We start from the raw sequence: 18,448 nt of genomic DNA on the forward strand, positions 1-18,448 counted from the left end.
CTGACCCCTGCACGTCACCAGGGCCCATCACCCAACTACTCACCTGACCCCCTGGCCACAGGGCTGTGCCCCGTCTACACAGACACACAGCAGACAGAGGACGGCCTTCAGGTTTCCATTTAATGGCCAAGCCAGCACTGCCAAGATGTCCTCCTGCCTGAAGAGCCCACCCACGCTGGCACTCCTCAGCCTCACTAGCAGCGTCCCAGTCCAGTCCTGGTGTGGGGCCTCATCTCAGCTCCTTCAGCAAGCTGTTGACAGAGCCCAGCAGCTCCCGGAAGTAGCCCTCATCCTCACCGTCCTGCAGCTCCAGGCTGGCCAGTGCCTGGTATTCAACCTGCAGGCTGGCCAGTGTCCTGCTGAGCTGGGGGTCCTGACGGTAGTGGTCCCGGCAGGTGGCCAGGAGGACACCCAGTGTCTGCAACACCTTTTCACGGGCGTCATGCTCAGGCAGCGCCAGGAGGTGGGCCGTGATCTCGCACCAGCCCTGTTCCCGCAGGCCTGGCAGAAGGTGTACCTGGCGATACTGCTGCAGCTTCTCTGGGGACGTCTCCTGGGTCAGCTCAGCCTCCTCCTCGGCGAACATCTGCCATCCATCCGCCACAGCCGTGGGCCAGGTAGGGTGGGGGTGGGGACAGAACACATGGGGAGCAGTTAGCTCACACCTGGCCAGCTCTGCCCTTCAGACACGAAGGCACAAGGCTGACCCCTGAGGGCCCACCTCTTCCTCCATCCCCAAGTCTGTCTGTCTATCCATTCATTCATCTACCAACAGAAACACCTGTGTGGTGGCAGGTGCTGGAGAAACCACGATGGAGATACAGTCTTGCCCTCAAGGAGCTTAGGGTCTAGCAGGAGAATGAAAATTAACTAATTCCCAAATAGCATGATAAAGGTAATCTAACAATGCAGCATGGAGGCAGACAGGCTGGCTTCAAATTCCTGCTCCACCACTGACTTGCTGAATGACCATGGCCAGCATTCAGCCTCCCTGAGACCCAATGCCATCACCTCTTAAGTGGACAAACTCAGCCTGTCTGTAAAGTGCAGAAGCGCAGCTTCATCAGCAGAAGACAGTGGCAGCCAGCAGCCGGAAAGGCAACACCTGAACCCTGACAAGCAGGCAGGTTACCTGAAGGTCAGAGGTAGAGGGTTGGGAGGGTTGGGACGGGGCGGAGATTTCCCATGCAGCTGTACAAAGTGTGCCTGTGTCGAGAAAGGAGGAATGCCTGCCCTAACTCCAGGGGAGAATGAAGCACAGGGAAGATACACAAGGCAAGATGGAAGCCCAGGAGAAGACAAGGCCACAGTGGACCACCTGGTGCTTCCTGCGGTAGCAGGAAGCTGTGGGGCTGATTGGGGCTGGCAGAGGAAGCTGAGCAGGTGTGCGATCCTGCATCCTGGGACAGCAAAGGCTGAGAGGGACCCCCTGGTTCTTTCCTACTCCACCCCTCAGTCCTGCCAGCTTCGCCTCCAAAACACACCCCAATCCCGTCAGTTCCACCTTCGTCCCCCGTGTCCTGCAGTCCACTGCCTCCTGCTCTCCCCCTCTCCTCCAGCCCCCAAATCCTCACAACCTGGCATTGCGGGTGATAAAGACGAAATCAATCCCTTCCCTGGGATTGCGAGGCTCTGCAGGCTCCGCCCCCACTGTGCACAGCCTGGACCCACTCACACCCACTCCTGTCACTCTAACTCTCCCCTGGGGCCTCTGGAGGCGCAGCTCCCACCTCCAGGTGCGCCCCCACATGGCCCCACTCACTCCACGGCTCCCTGCACACCTCACCGCCACTGGCCAGCCTCCCCCGACTGGCCTTCTGCGCTCACATGCTGCTGTGGTTTGAATGCGTTTCCCTAGAAGTTCAAGTGTTGGAAGCTTAATTCCCACGGCAGCAGTATTGAGAGGAGCTGCCTAGGTCAGGAGGGCAGCGGGTTCCTTACGGGAGAGCGGCTGTTATTCTAGAAAGAAGCCCGGACCAGCATGCTTTTTTCCACAAGTGCTGTTGCCCTCCCACCTTCCACAATGTCGCCATGCAGCACAAGGGCCCCCGCCAGAGGCACCCACCCAATCGTGGATTTCCCAGCCTCGTGAATCATGAGCCAAAACTGCCTTTTCTTTATACATTATCCAGTCCAGGGTATTCTGTTAAAGCAGCAGCAGACAGACTACAACACACGCTCAGGGCAATTCTCTGATAAACCTCTGCCTGAAAGCTTGGGGACAGCAGGGACTGCGGACTATTTCCCCAGCACCCGGCACAGCAGGCAGCACAGGCAGGCAGGGTCCCCCTGTGGCCCTTCAGCTCCTCAGATGCACCAGAGGCCATGGAATCCAAACCCCAGGCAGGCATCTCACCGCTGCAGAAGCCCAGATGCCAGGGCATGGTCTCTCAGTAGAGGTCCTGTCACAGGCCAAGGCACATACGAGGACTGCCTGGGGCCTGGCAGACCCCAGCACCCTGATGGGGTGTCACATTGCCCATGGGAATTCCACAGTCCCCGGCTGTCACGACAATGTGCTGCGGCGATCCCCCTGAGCTGCACGGTGCCCCTCCATCGCGGTGGACAGCTCATGTCCCTCCACCTTCAGGCAGCTCTGGACCCACCCCTACTTTGGCTAGGTCTTCATTCTTTCTTAAGAGCTGCAAGAGGCTGGACTTAGTAACTCACGCCTGTAATTCCAATACTTTGGGAGGCTGAAGCAGGATTGCTTGAGCCCAGGAGTTCAAGACCAGCCTGAGCAACATAGTGAGACCCTGTTTACAAAAAATGAACAAAATTAGCCAGGCATGGTGGCATGGGCCTGTAGTCACAGCTACTCAGGGGGCTGAGGTGGGAGGATCACTTGAGTCTGGGAGGCAGAGGTTGCAGTGAGCCAAGATCACGCCGCTGGGTGACAGAGAGAGACCGTCTCAAAAAAAAGAGAAAAAAGAAATCACAAGAACAGAGAAGCCCTGACTGCCTCAGCCTACGTACAGTCAGTCCTAAATCTCTCTGACTGAAACTCATCTGCTGTCCGCCCTGAAAGAAGGGGCCATTTCCGTACTGTTTGTAGAGAGATGCCAGTCCTCCCCTCCCCAATCATGTCAGCACCCCAAAGCTTCCAGAGGCAGGCTCCCAGGGCCGGCAGCCTCGGGGCAGCCTTGGCGTGCCTGCCTGCTGGTAGTGTGCTAGCAATGGGTCAGTGCCATAGTGCCCAGGATGCCAGGGCTGGGGACAGCAGGGACACACACCCAAGACACCAGAGAACAGAGCCCAGTTTCCCTGGGAAATGCCCAGCCAGCCTACATGTCCTTCATGTCCTTCTCCAGGCTCACTGGCCCACTCCCAGAACCTGAACTGTGCCCGGGCCTTATTAATTGGATCTGAGCACCACATGGCTGCCTGCTGTTCTAAGAAACTGGATTTCTGCAGCTTGAACAAGAGAAGAGAGAGAAACAGACCAAGAGATAAGACAGGCAGAGAGAGTCAGAGAGCTGGGGAGAGAGTGACAGACAGAGGCAGCCACAGCCATCCCGACACTGCCTGGGAGAGAAGGCCTGGGGGAGGCGTGTGCAGAGCGGGGGGAGGGCCCAGCCTCTGCCATTCGGCAGCAGTTCCAGCGGCTGCCCAGCCCTGCTCCACTAGTCGGCATGCGGCTGTTCTGGGGAATGTGTGGCCCTAGAGAGGCAACTGAGGAAGCCCTGCCAATGCTCTCTGCAGCAGCTGAATTAAGAATCCAGGCCTGGCTGGTTTTCCTCTCTCCTCCTTAATTAAGATGCTTCTTCAAGCTTGCAAAGAGGGCCGGGCACCAAGTCTCCTCCCAAGTGGCAAGCAATTGGGTCCCTGGGACTCTCAAGGGCAGCCGCTCTGAGGCGCTGCCCAGAGTCGAAGCTCCCAGAGGAGGCACCTCCAAGTTTCTGGAATCCGAAGAGTCAGTGCCATTCGAAGGCGCTCCGGGCTGCTCCACCCCCTCAGCCTTTTGTCCCTGGGGGGCCCGGTCCTGGCTGCTCCAGGGCTTGCTCATGCTGAGTCCTCTGCCTGCACACTTGGCTGTGACCATGGCTGGCAAGGCCATCTCCCACTCATCAGCCCTCAGGTTTCAGCTAAGCCACCACATCTCACACAACATCCTCCCTGATGTCCCCAGTCTCTTCCATCTGTCTGTCCATCCATCCAGAAGCACACACAAAGCAAACGAGGAGACCGGGTAGGCCTGGGTACTCACCTTCTCCGTGACCAGGTCGTAGAGCAGCGTGACCACGCGCACGGCCAGCACCTCTGTGCCCTTCTCCTGCACCAGGCTCCTCAGAACCTGCAGCCCCCCGAGCTTCAGGAACTGCCTCTGGGCATAGGGGAAGTGGCGCAGCAGGGAGCACAGCGCAAACAGGACCTGGGGACAGAGACCCAGGGGCAGGTGAGAGGCCAAGTGAGCTGGACCTGCCCTGAGGTCCAGGGAAGGCAGACAGAGGTGCCCCAACCTAGTCCCCATTCCTCCCAGCCCCACCTAACACCTCAGTTACAGCTACACCCTAGAACCCAAGACTGTGAGGCCAGTAGAGACTCAGATACCTTCAACATTACCAAGTGAGTAAATGGGAGGTAAACAGAGACCAAGGGTGGGAGGCCAGGAGTAGGGCCCAAGGGCACACCACAGGAGCTGCCCACAGGCCTCTAGTCACCTCGGCACACTGCCATCTGCTTTAGTTTAGTGTAACCTCTCCCCCATGCCACCCAGCAGATGACGCTCAGGTCCCCAAGGTAACATGCATAGCCTGGACAGGAACCCTTTCCTTTCAGGCCCCACAGGTGTCCTGGGGGCCAGGCAGGCGGAAGGGCATGGAAACACACCTTCTTCTTTGCCGTGAGTGGCTGCTCCGTGGCCAGGATGACCAGAAGCTTCTGCAGGGCTCCCCCTTCAATGGCCTCCACCTGGACCTTGGGGTTGCTGGGGAAGAAGCACAGGAAAGCATGACTACCGTGCCCAGCCCAGGGATCGGGTGGTCAGGGAACTGAGCCCATGCCAGCCATCCTGGGCAGAAACAAGAACAATGGAGGTTCCCACGCAGGGCAAGTCAAACTCAGCTGGGGAAACAAAGACCATCTGGCACAGACCCATGTGGGAACAGTGGCCCACAGCACAGGTGACAGGGCTGAGGGCTCCCATGCCAGCCCCCACTCCCCAGCAGCCAAGGGGCTGGAGTAGGCTGGAAGGTGACTCGCCTCTACTACTGCAAAGACATTTTGATGCCAAAGGTGCTCCTTCAGCGTCCCTCCCGTAGGAAGCCTTTCTTGGCGCTTCCCAAGCCAGTGCCAGATGTTCCTTCCTCCGTGACCCCAGGCATATCACACATTGGGGCAATTACTAATGGGTCTGTTCCCCTCTGGGTCTGCAGCCCGAAGGCCAGCGCCCCATCCCTCTCCTCTCCTGGGTCGGCACTCAGACTGCACATAGAAAATGCTTGTAGGAGAAGGCAGGAAGAAAGTGCAAGAGACAGGAGCCTCTGAATACCTAGGCAGATCCTAAAACAGAACCACCCAATGCCTCCCACTGGGCTCCCACTCTATAACAGCAGCTACTGTCAGCTTCTCTGCCCTGTATTCTCAGCACTCAGCACAGAGCCTGCCATGTCACAGGTCCTGGACAGTAGGGAATGAATGAATGAATGAATGAATGAATGAATGAATGAATGGATGGATGGATGGATGGATGAATGAACGAACGAACGAACTAACGAACGAACAAACTAAGAACACGTGTACACAACCATGAACATATCAACAGAGAAACACACCGCACTAAAGTACTCAAAACCCTGAGCTGCCTCTGGAACTCCTCTCCCCATTCTGGGCTAGAGAAATAATGATGTGATTAAAACATTTCAGGCCCAGACCTCCCAGGGACGAGGGGGTCTGGCAGCCTTGGCAGCCCTGGGTCCATGCCCTGCCTGGCCTCTTCACATGATCAGCTTAAACGAGGTGCCCATGGGACCCTGGGAACTCCGGGCCTTACCCCAGGGTTCCCACAGTCAGGACCATGAAGGGATGAGGGGCCTGGCGGGGACCCCCATCAGGGCAGGGTGCCATGCAGGGGACATGGCTGGGATCCCTAGCAGGATACCCTCTTGCAGGTTCCTTGCAAGACTGCATTAGCGATTAATTAAGGAGCAAGTGGCAAGCACAGAGACCGGATGGTCAGGCCCTTGGGCAGGTCAGGGCTTCCCTCTCAGCAGCCCACTTGTGAGGCCCCGAGAAGAGAGGGGACGGGCACACAAAAGCTTGAGGCCAGCAGCAGGTGAAGGGGCCAAGCCAGCAGTCAGATGGTGGCTGTCACACCCACCCAACTAGCCCACAAAGGACACTGCAGTCTACCAAAGCCACTACATGCCTCTGGCTGCCTGCCCTTAACATGACCACAAGCTCCTGGAGACCCAGAAAGCACCTGTTCCTCCTAACTCCCAACCCTCCTGGCCAGGGGGCCCTCACAGGGTCCTCGACAGTGAGCCAGGATATAAGGAAACAAAGACAAATCAGAAGGAGCTGGCTCCTGGTCCTAAACCCAGAAAAGACACACTGTGCCACTGTACAGGAGAGGGCCCGACACACAGCAGGCATGCCCCCAAAGCTGGCTGAATGGAATGAAGACAGCTCCCGGCTTTTATTCCGACCAGGAACAAGCTTCAAGGTCCAGAGCAGACAGAGCACGCTGAGCCAGTTTTCTAAAGGGAAAGGCTCCTTTGGACCACGTGTCACTCTGTAGCCTCTCAGCCAGAAAGGAAGTACAGGGTGGATGCCAGCCCATCCCACAGCAACTCCACCCCTGTGTCTGCAGAGCTGCCTGGAGATGGGCCAGAGTCCCTGGGGAAGGGAGGCTGACAGCTCCTCTCCAGATAGGCAGGGAGGCAGGAGCTGCTGCAGGGGGGCCTGGGAGCTGAGCTGCTCCCCCGCCCCCCCCCCAACTTGAGACAGGCAGCTGTTTCATCAAAGCATGAGCTAATTAGGGCTGTCTCTGCCATCATGTGCCTAAGGAACATTCACCCATGACAGGAGGGTCCAGGAAGAGAAGATGACCACTCTGAGAGATTCACACAAACATCAAATGCTGCCTCCCCAAGGGGGACTGCGAGATCTGACATCGCATCAGCCTTTGGGAGCACTGCCAAGGAGTCCCATCCCTCATGGGCCCTCGGAGCAGCAGAGACAAGGCCCTCCAAAGACAGCACAAAGCTCATCACAGCACCCCATCATCGCAGCCCCAGTTAATCACCCAGGGCTGGGCCACCAAAGCCCTTCCACTTGCTGCACTGGGACCAGGGCAAAGAGAAGTCCCTTCTTCAGAAGGTAGGCTGATGTGGGCCGGGAGCCACCCACAGCCAAGCCAGCAGCAGCCAGTCCCACCCACTCTGTCTCCCTCAGGCAGCTCTTCCCACTCCATTTCCAGTAGGAGAGAAGAGAGCTCCAACATGGGATAAGTAAACCGGAGAGAAAAGAGGAAGTCTGACCTTTTGTAAATTGCTGAAATCGGGTTCATAAGGCAATAAATTCATGTTTTCACCCACCCAAACCTGGGCTGTGACAGTGCACAGCCTTGGCAGCCCTGGGTCCATGCCCTGCCTGGCCTCTTCACATGATCAGCTTAAACGAGGTGCCCATGGGACCCTGGGAACTCCGGGCCTTACCCCAGGGTTCCCACAGCTTCAGGAGTTTCCTAAAAGGCCACCCTGTGAAGTGGCCTTTTAGGGCTGCCCAGGGAAGGGGTTGCAGAAACACAGCAGAGGAAGAGGAGGAAGATGAGGCCTGCGCCTCCAGCTGCTCCTCCGTCCATCCAGGCAGGGCCAGTAGAGCTGAGGGTTTCCTGAGCAATCTCCTGCCAAGGGCAGAATCTGCTCCCAGAAACAGACCCTCTCTCCACAGGCAGCTCCGCCTTGGGCTCTAAATGTGCACAGCCTGGGGCTGGGGGAGGCAACTACCAAAACAGCTCAGAGTGAGGCCTCTGGACATGCAGGGGCCAGGGCCTGGAGGACCCTTGCTGGGAATTTCATGAGCAATGGCTGATGACCTTGGGCAAATTTTCACCTATGAGGCAGAGCTAGGACTACCCGTGTTAAAGACAGAATAGTTAATGAATGCCAAAATGCCACAGTGCTCGCCAATGCACTGTGGCCAAAAGATAATTACAGCAGGTTTACTACATGAAGAAGTCAGACCACATTCTTGAGAGCACAGCTTGATTCAGCCCGGATGCCTTGAGCACATATCACGTATGCCAGCCCCATCCTCCTCCAGCCTATGGACTCCGGACCAGAGCTGCAGCCCACCCCTGGAGGGGCCAGTCCTGCTGGCTGGAAGGTAGGTATCCTGACAGTTGGGGATCTGAGTGAGTTAAGAGGGCGGGGACCTGGCACGCCTCAAAGTGACATTAGTGGTGCTGGTGTGCTCAAAGTCAACAGAAGGATATTAAGGACGTAGCTCATCTCCGATGCGATAAATGAGAATAAACCTTGTTCAGGGCTAAGCCGGCTGGACTAAATAAATACCATTAGCACTTGGATTACTGGGATGTTCACAATCAGCAGGCAAGTCAGCTGTCTGTGTGCAGAGGGACGGCAGCAGCTGCTACTCTGTAAATCTTGCAGGGGGATGGGCTGGGGGTGGGGCGGGTTGCAAAAATGGAAGTGATTGCATTTGCAAAAACCAAAGAGTTTGGGTCAGGGTGACAGCAATTTGGGCAATCAGTCAAGAGTCAGAGGTCACAGTTTAGCTAACTGAAGCTAAGCATGTGTCTGGGTGGAGGGGGACTGAAGGAGCTGACCACAGGGAGGGCGGCCCAGCTCGGCCAGGGGGCCCAGGAGATTGCTGCCCAATACACACGCCAGGGCTGACTTCTCCACCCTTGGGCTCAGGACTAGCCACATAATTTTCAGGCCCAAGTGCAATATGACATCATGGGGCCTTTTGTTCAAGAATCATCAGAAATTTCAAGACAGTGAGAACAGAGCATGAAGCCAGGCTCGGGCCCTTTTGAGTGTGGGGTCCTGGGCCACTGCACAGGTGTCAGGGCCAGCAGGGCGTGTGCACGGAAATTCTGCTCCAGGGTCAACCAGAAGGGCTGAAAAGGAAGTTTGAATTTCTGAAAAGGAGAACAACTGGAAAAGGCAGAGCTCTAGGATGGGAGTAAGGATGAGGGGGACTAGTTAGATGGGGGCCAAGGAAATGCTAAGGTGTAACTGAAGAGAGCTTCTGTGATTGAGACTGCCAGGCCAAACCAGGACACCAGAGGCACAGCAGAGGGATGTGCTCACTCACGAGTCCTCGTGACATTTCTCAGTGCAACAAATACTCTTTTCATTCCCTTATGACAGGAAAAAACTACCATTTTTCGTCTGAAATGCCTCTGAGATGATGCCATGCACTGAGGGCAGAGGGCACATCTCAGGGGTGTATGGGGCCAGGTTCAATCATTCACCTGATGAAGTGCATGCTCACCTTCTTGCCCAGAGAGAAAGATTTCCTCTGGTGGCCCCACCTTGCTTATGTCCTAATGTGTAGCCTCCATCATCCGGGAAAGCAAGAATTTGCAGGATGTGTAATCCTGAAATAGATGGGTTCAAGAGACAGCTATATTTGCCTGACATCCAGGGATGAGTGGGATTAGGGAATCAATCAGCTAAGATACAAACAACTGGCCAGGAGTGGTGGCTCACGCCTGTAATCCCAGCACTTTGGGAGGCTGAGGCGGGCACATCACTTGAGATCAGGAGTCTGAGACCGGCCTGGTCAACATGGTGAAACCCCGTCTCTACTAAAAATACAAAAGTTAGCTGGTGCGGTGGCAGGCGCCTGTAATGTCAGCTACTCAGGAGGCTGAGGCAGGAGAATCGCTTGAACTCAGGAGGTAGAGGTTTCAGTGAGCTGAGATCACGCCACCGCACTCCAGTCTGGGCAACAAAGCAAGACTCTGTCTCAAAAAAAAAAAAAAAAAAAAAAAAAAGATACAATTACCGAATTGAGTAAGTTTAACAAAAAAAACACCATACAAATCTTCCACTGCAAAGTCAAGCTTCCAGGAATAACAAAACATATGATCTGCACATCACTTGAGTGGTGGGACCTATATGGCCTCAGGAGTTCCATCTGGACACTGGGGAAGGGCAGGGCTATCATCTAACCCCTTCATGTACAGCCCCTAACTGGAAGCCGCCCACGTAAGCAACTATGAGACACCCACTCCTCACCACAGTAACAGCAACTCACGAGAGGGTCTCTAGAACCTCTTGACAAACAGACACACACACAAGACACACACAGAGACACAATCATCTGCCCATCTTTGGGGAGATAAAGGGAACCTCAGAGGGAGGGGCAGCAAATGACCTTCCTGGCAGACATCTGGTAGCTCTCCAACATAGCCCTGCATCACAGTCACCTGGGGCAGTTTATTTCCTGAAACCATTTCAGACTAGTGATGTAAAAAATTACAGAAAATAGGCCAGGTGTGGTGGCTTATGCCTGTAATCCCGGCACTTTGACAGGCTAAGGCGGGAGGACTGCTTGAGTCCAGGAGTTTGAAACTAGCCTGCACAGGGTGGTAAAATCCCCGTCTCTGCAAAAGTAAAAAAAAAAAAATAGCCGGGCAAGGTCATATGTGCCTATGGTCCCAGCTACTCGGGAGGCTGAGGTAGGAGGATCACTTGAGCCCAGGAGGTTGAGGCTGCAGTGAGCTATGGGCAACAGAGTGAGATTCCGTCTCTCTAAAGAAAAAAAAAAATTACTGAAAAGTAATCACACAGAAAAATGACTTACTGAAAAGCTACAAGAATAGTAAATAAACTCCCATCCAGATTCACCAATTGTGAACATTTACCACAATTTTCTGTCTCTATTAATATTTACACAGATTTTCCTTTCCAAAATATTTGAGGGTAATTGAAGATATGAAGACCCTTTACCCCTAAACATATCAGTGTGAATGTCCTAAGAACATAACCAAAGTACAATGATCAAAATCAGGAAACTCACACTGACACAATAATCTATAGATATTTACTTAGATTCTGCCAACTGTCCCAATAATAGTCCTTCCCACCCCCCTTCCCTTCTTTTTTCTTTAAAAAAAAAAAAAAATTTTTTTTTTTTTTTTTTTTTTTTTTTTAGATGGGGGTTCTCACAATATTGCCCAGGCTGGTCTTGAACTCCTGGCTTCAAGCAATCCTCCCGCCCCGGCTTCCTAAAGTGTTGGGATTACAGGTGTGAGCCACTGCACAGAGCCCTCTCAATAATATTCTTATTAGAAAAATAATTTTGATCCCACGTTCGATCTATGCCCACACGGTGTACACAGCAGCCTGTCTCCTTGGACTCCTTTCATCTGGAACTCTTCCTTAGTCTTTGTCTTTCATGACACTGACATTTATGAAACGTGCAGGCCAGTGGTAGAATGTTTTTCAGTTTGGATTTGTCCGATGTGTTCTCATGATTAGATTGAGGCTGTGGCTTTGGCAGGAATGCACAAACACAGTGCTGTATCTTTCTCAGTGTATCACACAGGAGGGCAAGTGATATCCGTACGTCCCACGACTGGATGTTTTCTTTGAACACTTGGTTGTGGTGGTATCTGCCAGATTTCTCACTATAAAAATACTTTGTTCCCCTGAAATTAATATTTTGTAGGGAGACACTTTAAGATATGAAGACAGCCTATTCCTCATCAAACTTTCATGTAGTAGTTTTGGCAATCATTGACAATTCTTGATTAATTATTCCAGGTTAAGCATCATAAGTCCAAAAATCTAACATCCAAAATGCTCTAAAATCTGAAACTTTTTGGGCATCAACATGATGCTCAAAGGAAATGTTCACTGGAACATTTTGGATTTTGGATTTTTGGATCAGGGATGCTCAAGTGGTAAGTATATAATGCAAATATTCCAAAAACAAAACAACAACAAAAAAATCAAAATCCAAAACATTTCTAGTCTCAAGCATCTCTGATAAGGGATATTCAACCTGTACCACGATGTTTGTCAAATGATGATATTCAAACTCCTATCTTTATCCTTCAAACTCCTATCTTTATTCTTCTTGCTTCTATCTTTATTTGCTGGCACTCTACCTGAAAGAAGAGATTTTCCTTCTTTCTGATTTCTTCATTCATTCATTTATTGACATCAGTATGAATTAATAGATTCTTATTTAATCTATGGAATAGAATCAATTTCTATCATTTACTTCAATGCTAAAATTATCCTTAATCACCAGGCCTCTTCATGCTGGCTTCTGTATCTTTTAAACATGTTTCCATCACCCTTTAATATTTTCTTACCTTCCAGCACAAGATGTTCTTGTACAAGATATTGCTCTTTTCCTATGCCAGCCATGGAATCAGCCATTTCCCCAAGGAACAACTGGAGCCCTTTTTGAAAATACAGATTCCAAGCCCTTCCCTTCATATACTAAATCATAGTCTCAGAGAATGTGGCTCTGAAGACCTGATTTTTTCGTAAATGCTACATGTGATTCCTATGTTCTGAGGACCAGCATTTGGGATAACTAGAGCCAATGCCCAACCTTTTATCCAGTACAGCATCTCTGGTAATTGGCAGCCCAGGACTTGAAGACTACATCATCAAACAAGGCAGCTTTATGCTAGTTTAAAACTCCTCCAACTGCCAGAAAAACATATTCTGGCACTGAGCTGAAATCTGCTATCATGAAGCTTACACCCTCTGGTCCTAAGTCTACCCTTGAAGAAAGAAAGGGTTTCCTGATCCTGTCCAGATGGGTCAGCCCTTCTGAAAGCTGGGAGCAGCCAACCATCCAGAGAACGCTCCCCTCTCACAATGTGGCCTCACGGGATTCTGCAGTCATTCTCAGGGTGACTCTTGAAACCCTCCACTTTCCTGACCCTGTTGACTTACTGACGAATCCCACAGTGGTGGTGCCCAAACCTACCCATAGGGATCCAGGCTGGACAACCCCCAACCCAGAGTCCAGTGGGCCTGGCTGCCTCTGCCCCAGGGCCATTCTGCCCCTAATGCCTCAGGCCATCTCTAGGTTTTTGGTAGCAGCCTCACAGAGCTTACAGTGGCCTGCCTAGGTCAAATCCCTAAAGGCTGCTCACATGATCTTCTGATGAGCCGGGGATCCCCAACATGGCTCTGAACCCAAGCACAGGGCTTCGATTTTATTCTTACTAAAGAATAAATATTGTCAGGAGGCAAAAAGCAAATTACAAATGGTATGGGTGATATGACACCATATATTTATTTCTGGGTGGTCAGATTTTTGTTTTAAACAAGGAATCTGAATTACTTATAAATTAGAAGTTTAATAACAATAAAATTTAAAATGCCACTTGGCTACCTAGACCCTTCCTCCTAGCCTGTCACTATTCTGTTGGATCCTCACTGTCATGTATCTCACATGGTTATCTCTTCCTGATCACTGCCATCTGTTCCCACGTCTTCACATGAGAACCAGAATGCAGGTTAGACAGGACAGAGTCTGCCACGAGCTCTTTGGCACATCACTACAGTGAAGGCTCTGTTGACACTGAACCATTTCTAAATAAACATTGATTAAGTCGGATTGTTCAAGCTGCTACAAATCTACATCTTTTTTTTTTCTTTTTTTTTTTTTTTGATTCAGAGTCTCACCTCACTCTGTCACCCAGGCTGGAGTGCAGTGATGCAATCTAAGCTCACTGCAAACTCTACCTCCCAGAGCCTCAGCCTACCATATAGCTGGGACTACAGGCACACATCACGACGCTCACCACCACGCCCAGTTTTGTGTGTGTGTGTGTGTGTGTCTGTGTGTGTGTTTTGTATTTTCAGTAAAGACAGGGTTTTGCCATGTTGGCCAGGCTGGTCTCGAACTCCGGGCCTCAAGTGATCTGCCCGCCTCGACCTCCCAAGTGCTGGGATTACAGGCACGAGCCACGGCACCCAGCCTCAAACCTACGTCTTTATCATCATTTCTCTATCTGATCTATTAGATTATTATGAGATTCTGTCAAATGATTTCCTGAAATGCAGACTTCCTCTGTGTCTATTATACTGGCCTAATCTACCAGCCTGGCAAATCTTCTGAAAAAGAAAATTAGAATTGGGAGGGAACTTGAGAGAGTCCTCTGGGGTACTGATAATGTTACATTTCTGGATCTGGGTGGTGGTTACATGGGTGTGTCCACTTTCAATAATTCATCAAGGAGAATGTGTTAAACTTTTCTATATGGAGGGAGAGGGGAGGGAGAATTTAAGCATTAAACTAGTCCAGCAAGACCTGGTTTTATGGAACTCACACTAACTCTAAGAAATGACCTCTTTTCTTTAAAAATACTCTTAAGTCACATCTCAAAAACTTGCTCTGTTATTTTGAAAACCAGAACAGTTGCCCATTGTGTCTCCTTGCCCCTCTCCCAATCCCTATAATGCCATAAAGATTCCTGCACACAGTTTCATGATGATGTCCCTAAGTTTCTGTTTGGCATTTAATTTTTCAGACCCTGTCTAATCTGGAGAAGCCAGTGGCTCGTTATACTTTTTGTACACTCCTGGTCTCAAGTTCCACTTAACTCTATGTGTGTTTTACTTTCTGCAGGAAGGCCATTCTCCTTGAGAGAGAAGGCAGAGGCAAACAGAATGAGAGCAAGGACAGAGATACCCTCTCTGGCATCTGCTACATCACCTGACTGAACCAGGTGGCCTAAAGCCTTCTTTGCCATCCCTCTCACTCTCAACAGTGCGGCACAGGCGCCTTTGCTGTTCTTAGCGTTTCCCAGGTCTCACCCATCTGGTGCTCCTGACAGTGTTCTCGGAGGTTGCATGCTTCTTCTCTATTTGCTCTTGGTTACAGGTCCCGTTTTCATCTCTAGACAAAATCTCAGCTCGAACCGTGCCCCCTGCAGCCACGTGGGTCTCTTTAGGTGGCTCCCTGCTCCCTGCAGTAATCACTCGTGACTCTGTTAAGTACACTTCATTTTTCAAACTCTGAGTCATCCTTCCTTTTGAAGCTCCTGTTCAGACATCACATCTACTTTCTCCTGGACCCTCTGAAATTTACTTTCCCTAAAACTCAGAGGCAGAGAGTTTCACCTTCCCCTTTTTGCTTCTCCAAACACAGTCACTTTCTGCTGGGGTTCCCTAAACTTTTTTTTTTTACCAGACAGATCCTTGTTGTTGCTCAGCATATAATTTCAGTGAAGCCCTTCTCCTTATTGCTTCCTTAACCTCCTGAGAGAGAAAACTGTCAGAAAAGAGAATTAAGAATTAAAGCAAGTGAAGAATTTATTGGTTTCTTTTTTTTTTCTAGAAGCAGATTTTCAACTGCCCAGATACCCCGTGCACCACACCATTTTGCTTCTGTGCCAGTTTTATGATTTCAATTGAGAAAGCCTCTTCTATACCGAGGGTAAAGAGGTGACAATTATCTCACAGTTGGTTGGTGGTTGGTTGGTTAGATTTTTGGTGGGCTAAAAGCCAATGACCTGGACTTTTTCCTTTTTTTTTTTTTTTCCTCCACCAAAAAGCCCAAACCCAGAAAGCAAAAAACTAAGTGCGGCTCTGGAGTCAGAGAGACCTACGAGCAAGTCTGAGATTCTAGTGTTTTCAGCTGCGTGACTGAGGTAAGTTACTAAGCCTCTCTGGGCCTCAGTTTCTGCATTTGTAAAACCGGGATTAATAACAATAATATTTGTCTCATGGGATTGTTAGGGGATGAAATGTGATTTTATATACGTAAACACACACAGAGTTCCCGGCAAATGCCAAGCATTAGGATAACAGCCGTTTTATCATAGTATGCCATTTAACAAAAACTATTATTTGTACTTTTCTGCTAAGACAGAATGCCAGGGTTTTCAGGCTTCTCAGAAGGGAGAGGAGCTATCTGTTTTGGGGGACAAAGAAGACCTCCCACTGAGTGGCCTTAGATTCTCATTCTCAGCTCCTCTGACTGGATAGACAAAGCCAGTACAGAAGGAATTCATGGGGGAGAAATGTAATTAACAAGCTAGAGGGAGAGACTGGGAGGAAGGATCAAAGCAGCTAATTAGAACTGGCTAAAGGGAGACCACAGGGTAGGGAAAATGGAAGAAAGCGGGCTAAAGAGAATTATCTGCAGCCTCTAATTATTCAAAGAATGTCCCTGAGTAATTGTCTCAGGCAGTCTGAGGGAGGCAAGGCAGGAGTAACAAGGTTAAGCAGAAGAAAATTTAGGCTAAAACATATGGGAGATTTTTCACACACTGAGATTTATCAACTTTATTAGAGAACGCAGAGGATGTTATTTTAGGTCTTCTAAACCAGTTGGTGGTATAACTATCCCCATGTCTCGTAGCTGTGGGACAGCAGAGGAGGCCAGACCCCGCAGGGGAAGAGGTGATCCAAGGCAATGGCCCAGACAATCCTTGCTCCAAGGTTATAGGCAACACACCTTGTCAACCGGCCCTTTGAGGCTCAGGAAAGAGCTTCCCTCCTCACTCAGATCTGCTCTCCCTCCAACCTCCACATCCCTCACCCTCCTTGTGTTCTGTCATAAACTTGATAAATGTGATAAATCTCACTGTGTGAAAAATCATCTCCTCAATCAGAGCCAGTGGAATCATGCAGGGCCTATTTTGCGTTTGCCACACAACTGTAGAAATGTTTATGAATGAGCCATCTCTTAATAGCAAAAGAAAAGGCAATGATCGTAGGACGGTCTATAGCTGAAAATGACAACACTGAAATACTTCGTTTACAGGATTTGGAAGTCGTATAGACTACAAATCTCTCTGCTGCGCAACATACATAACAAGTCCCCAAAATATCCTTTGTTTGCTGAGGTTTTGCTCAGATATTTAAGGTTCTGACAGTTTAAATATGGTGAACAATATGGTGAACCATCCAAATATTTTGCATCATTGGTATTTGGAAAGATCTTTAAGAACAATTAGTTCTAGTTCTGAGAGGCAAGTGCAGCACCCCGGCTCCCGGTTTTCCATGGGGGCGGATCAACATGGCCTCCTCAGCCAGCTCCATTTCACACGGAGTCTCAGGCCCCCCACAGCATGGGTTTCCTGGGCCTGGTCACTTGGCTCACACTGTTACAGAGAAGGAAACTGGGCAGATCCACTGACTCCTCAGCCAGGTGCAGGGTTCACCAGGTCTCACTGGAGGCTGAGAAAAATACAGAGCTTCCCCTAATGCAGGAGCAACACTGGGACGCCTGACCTTGCTCAAGGCCCTTTGACCTGACTCACCAGATGGCTCGAATGGGAACCTAAAGGAAAGTGGAGACTTCCCATTCTGTGGACATCTTTAAGAACTGGAGAAAAGTTCCAATTACTTACAGCTTCAAGGGACAGAATGATGGATGGCTTCGTTTGTGAACATGCTATTTGTCTGAGGCTCTTTGTCCAGTCAGCTGGTTGACAAACACTGATCACGCCCAGTGTGCACAGGGGCCTCAGCTAAGAGTACCAGCGCTAGAGCAAAGAAAGAACATAGTTCCCGTCTCTATCAGAAGAAATTAACAGCCGACAGAGATGCGCAGAGAGTCACTCTGAGAGAAGCCACTGGGTGCGAGGGTTGTCTGAAAAATGGAGGAGCTGAGCAAGAGGGCATGCTGCAAGAATGACCTTGACAAGATCAAAAGTTATTAAAATAGGAGGAGGAAGGCTAAACTTCTGTATGTACTGCCCAACTGAAGGCAGATGAAAACCTACTTTTTTTCCCCAAAAGAAAATGTTAAGAATCACCTTCCACAGACTCTTTTAACTCTATTTCTGATAAATCATTAAAAGGCCTTCTGCTGGAATCATTCTAATGCTAAAGAAAAAGTTACACTCATAAAATAGTTAATGTCAAAATGTAAATGGTTTGTTTAAGATTCAGCAATTGTTGCTGAATCAAACACAAAATCTCTATGGCTTGAATAGCAAGGGAAACAAAAGGCTTGACGATTTAGTGCTCGTTAAAGCCTGTCTGGCTGAATTTTAGATTGCAACTTAAAAGAAAAAAACATTAAACCAGTTCAAGTGTGAACTGACATATGCACAGCAGTTTTCAGCTGCCTGCAAATGGGGCAAGGACGCAGCCTGGAATGTGACTTGCACACGCCATGGCTGAGTATGGACCAATGTCCAGGGTACAAGGGCAGGGCCTGAGGGAACAAAGCCCCACAAGAAAGCATGGGGAAGCTGAGCCCAGGGGCCCACCAGGGGCTGAGGGTGACGCTGGGAAGAGGGCCAATCCCCATTAGCTCTTTCCTGCAGGGAGGCTGGGGGCTTGAGAACAATCAAATGCTAGGCAGGGGCTCCCCTCTTGCCTGGGGAGGTGTGGAAGCAACAGCTTTTTGCTCTCCCTCCCCTTTTCTGGCCTTGCTTGTCAGACACTTGCATGAGCCACAGTGGGACTCCTGCCCCTTCAAATCTCATCACAGGCCTGGTGACCCCCACAACCCTCAAGTCGGGTGTTAGAAATAGTCC

The 18,448-nt window shown here is 50.5% G+C and overlaps 1 protein-coding gene across 6 annotated transcripts in view; it reads right to left on the minus strand.

The window, feature by feature from the left end:
• Positions 1-99: 99 nt before the first annotated feature.
• SIL1 (SIL1 nucleotide exchange factor) overlaps positions 100-18,448 on the minus strand; it is a 239,359-nt gene continuing 221,010 nt past the window's right edge. For all 6 annotated transcript variants that reach the window (XM_017959934.2, XM_003900170.3, XM_017959933.2 and 3 more), the window contains 3 exons: positions 4,831-4,927; positions 4,208-4,372; positions 100-586 (listed from right to left, as the gene is read on the minus strand). In XM_017959934.2, coding sequence (XP_017815423.1) covers positions 230-586; positions 4,208-4,372; positions 4,831-4,927 — 619 coding nt within the window. In that variant the 3' untranslated portion in view covers positions 100-229. The remainder of the gene's footprint in view (positions 587-4,207; positions 4,373-4,830; positions 4,928-18,448) is intronic.

The sequence above is a fragment of the Papio anubis genome, chromosome 5 (genome assembly GCF_008728515.1).
Source record: "Papio anubis isolate 15944 chromosome 5, Panubis1.0, whole genome shotgun sequence".
NCBI lineage: Eukaryota > Metazoa > Chordata > Mammalia > Primates > Cercopithecidae > Papio > Papio anubis.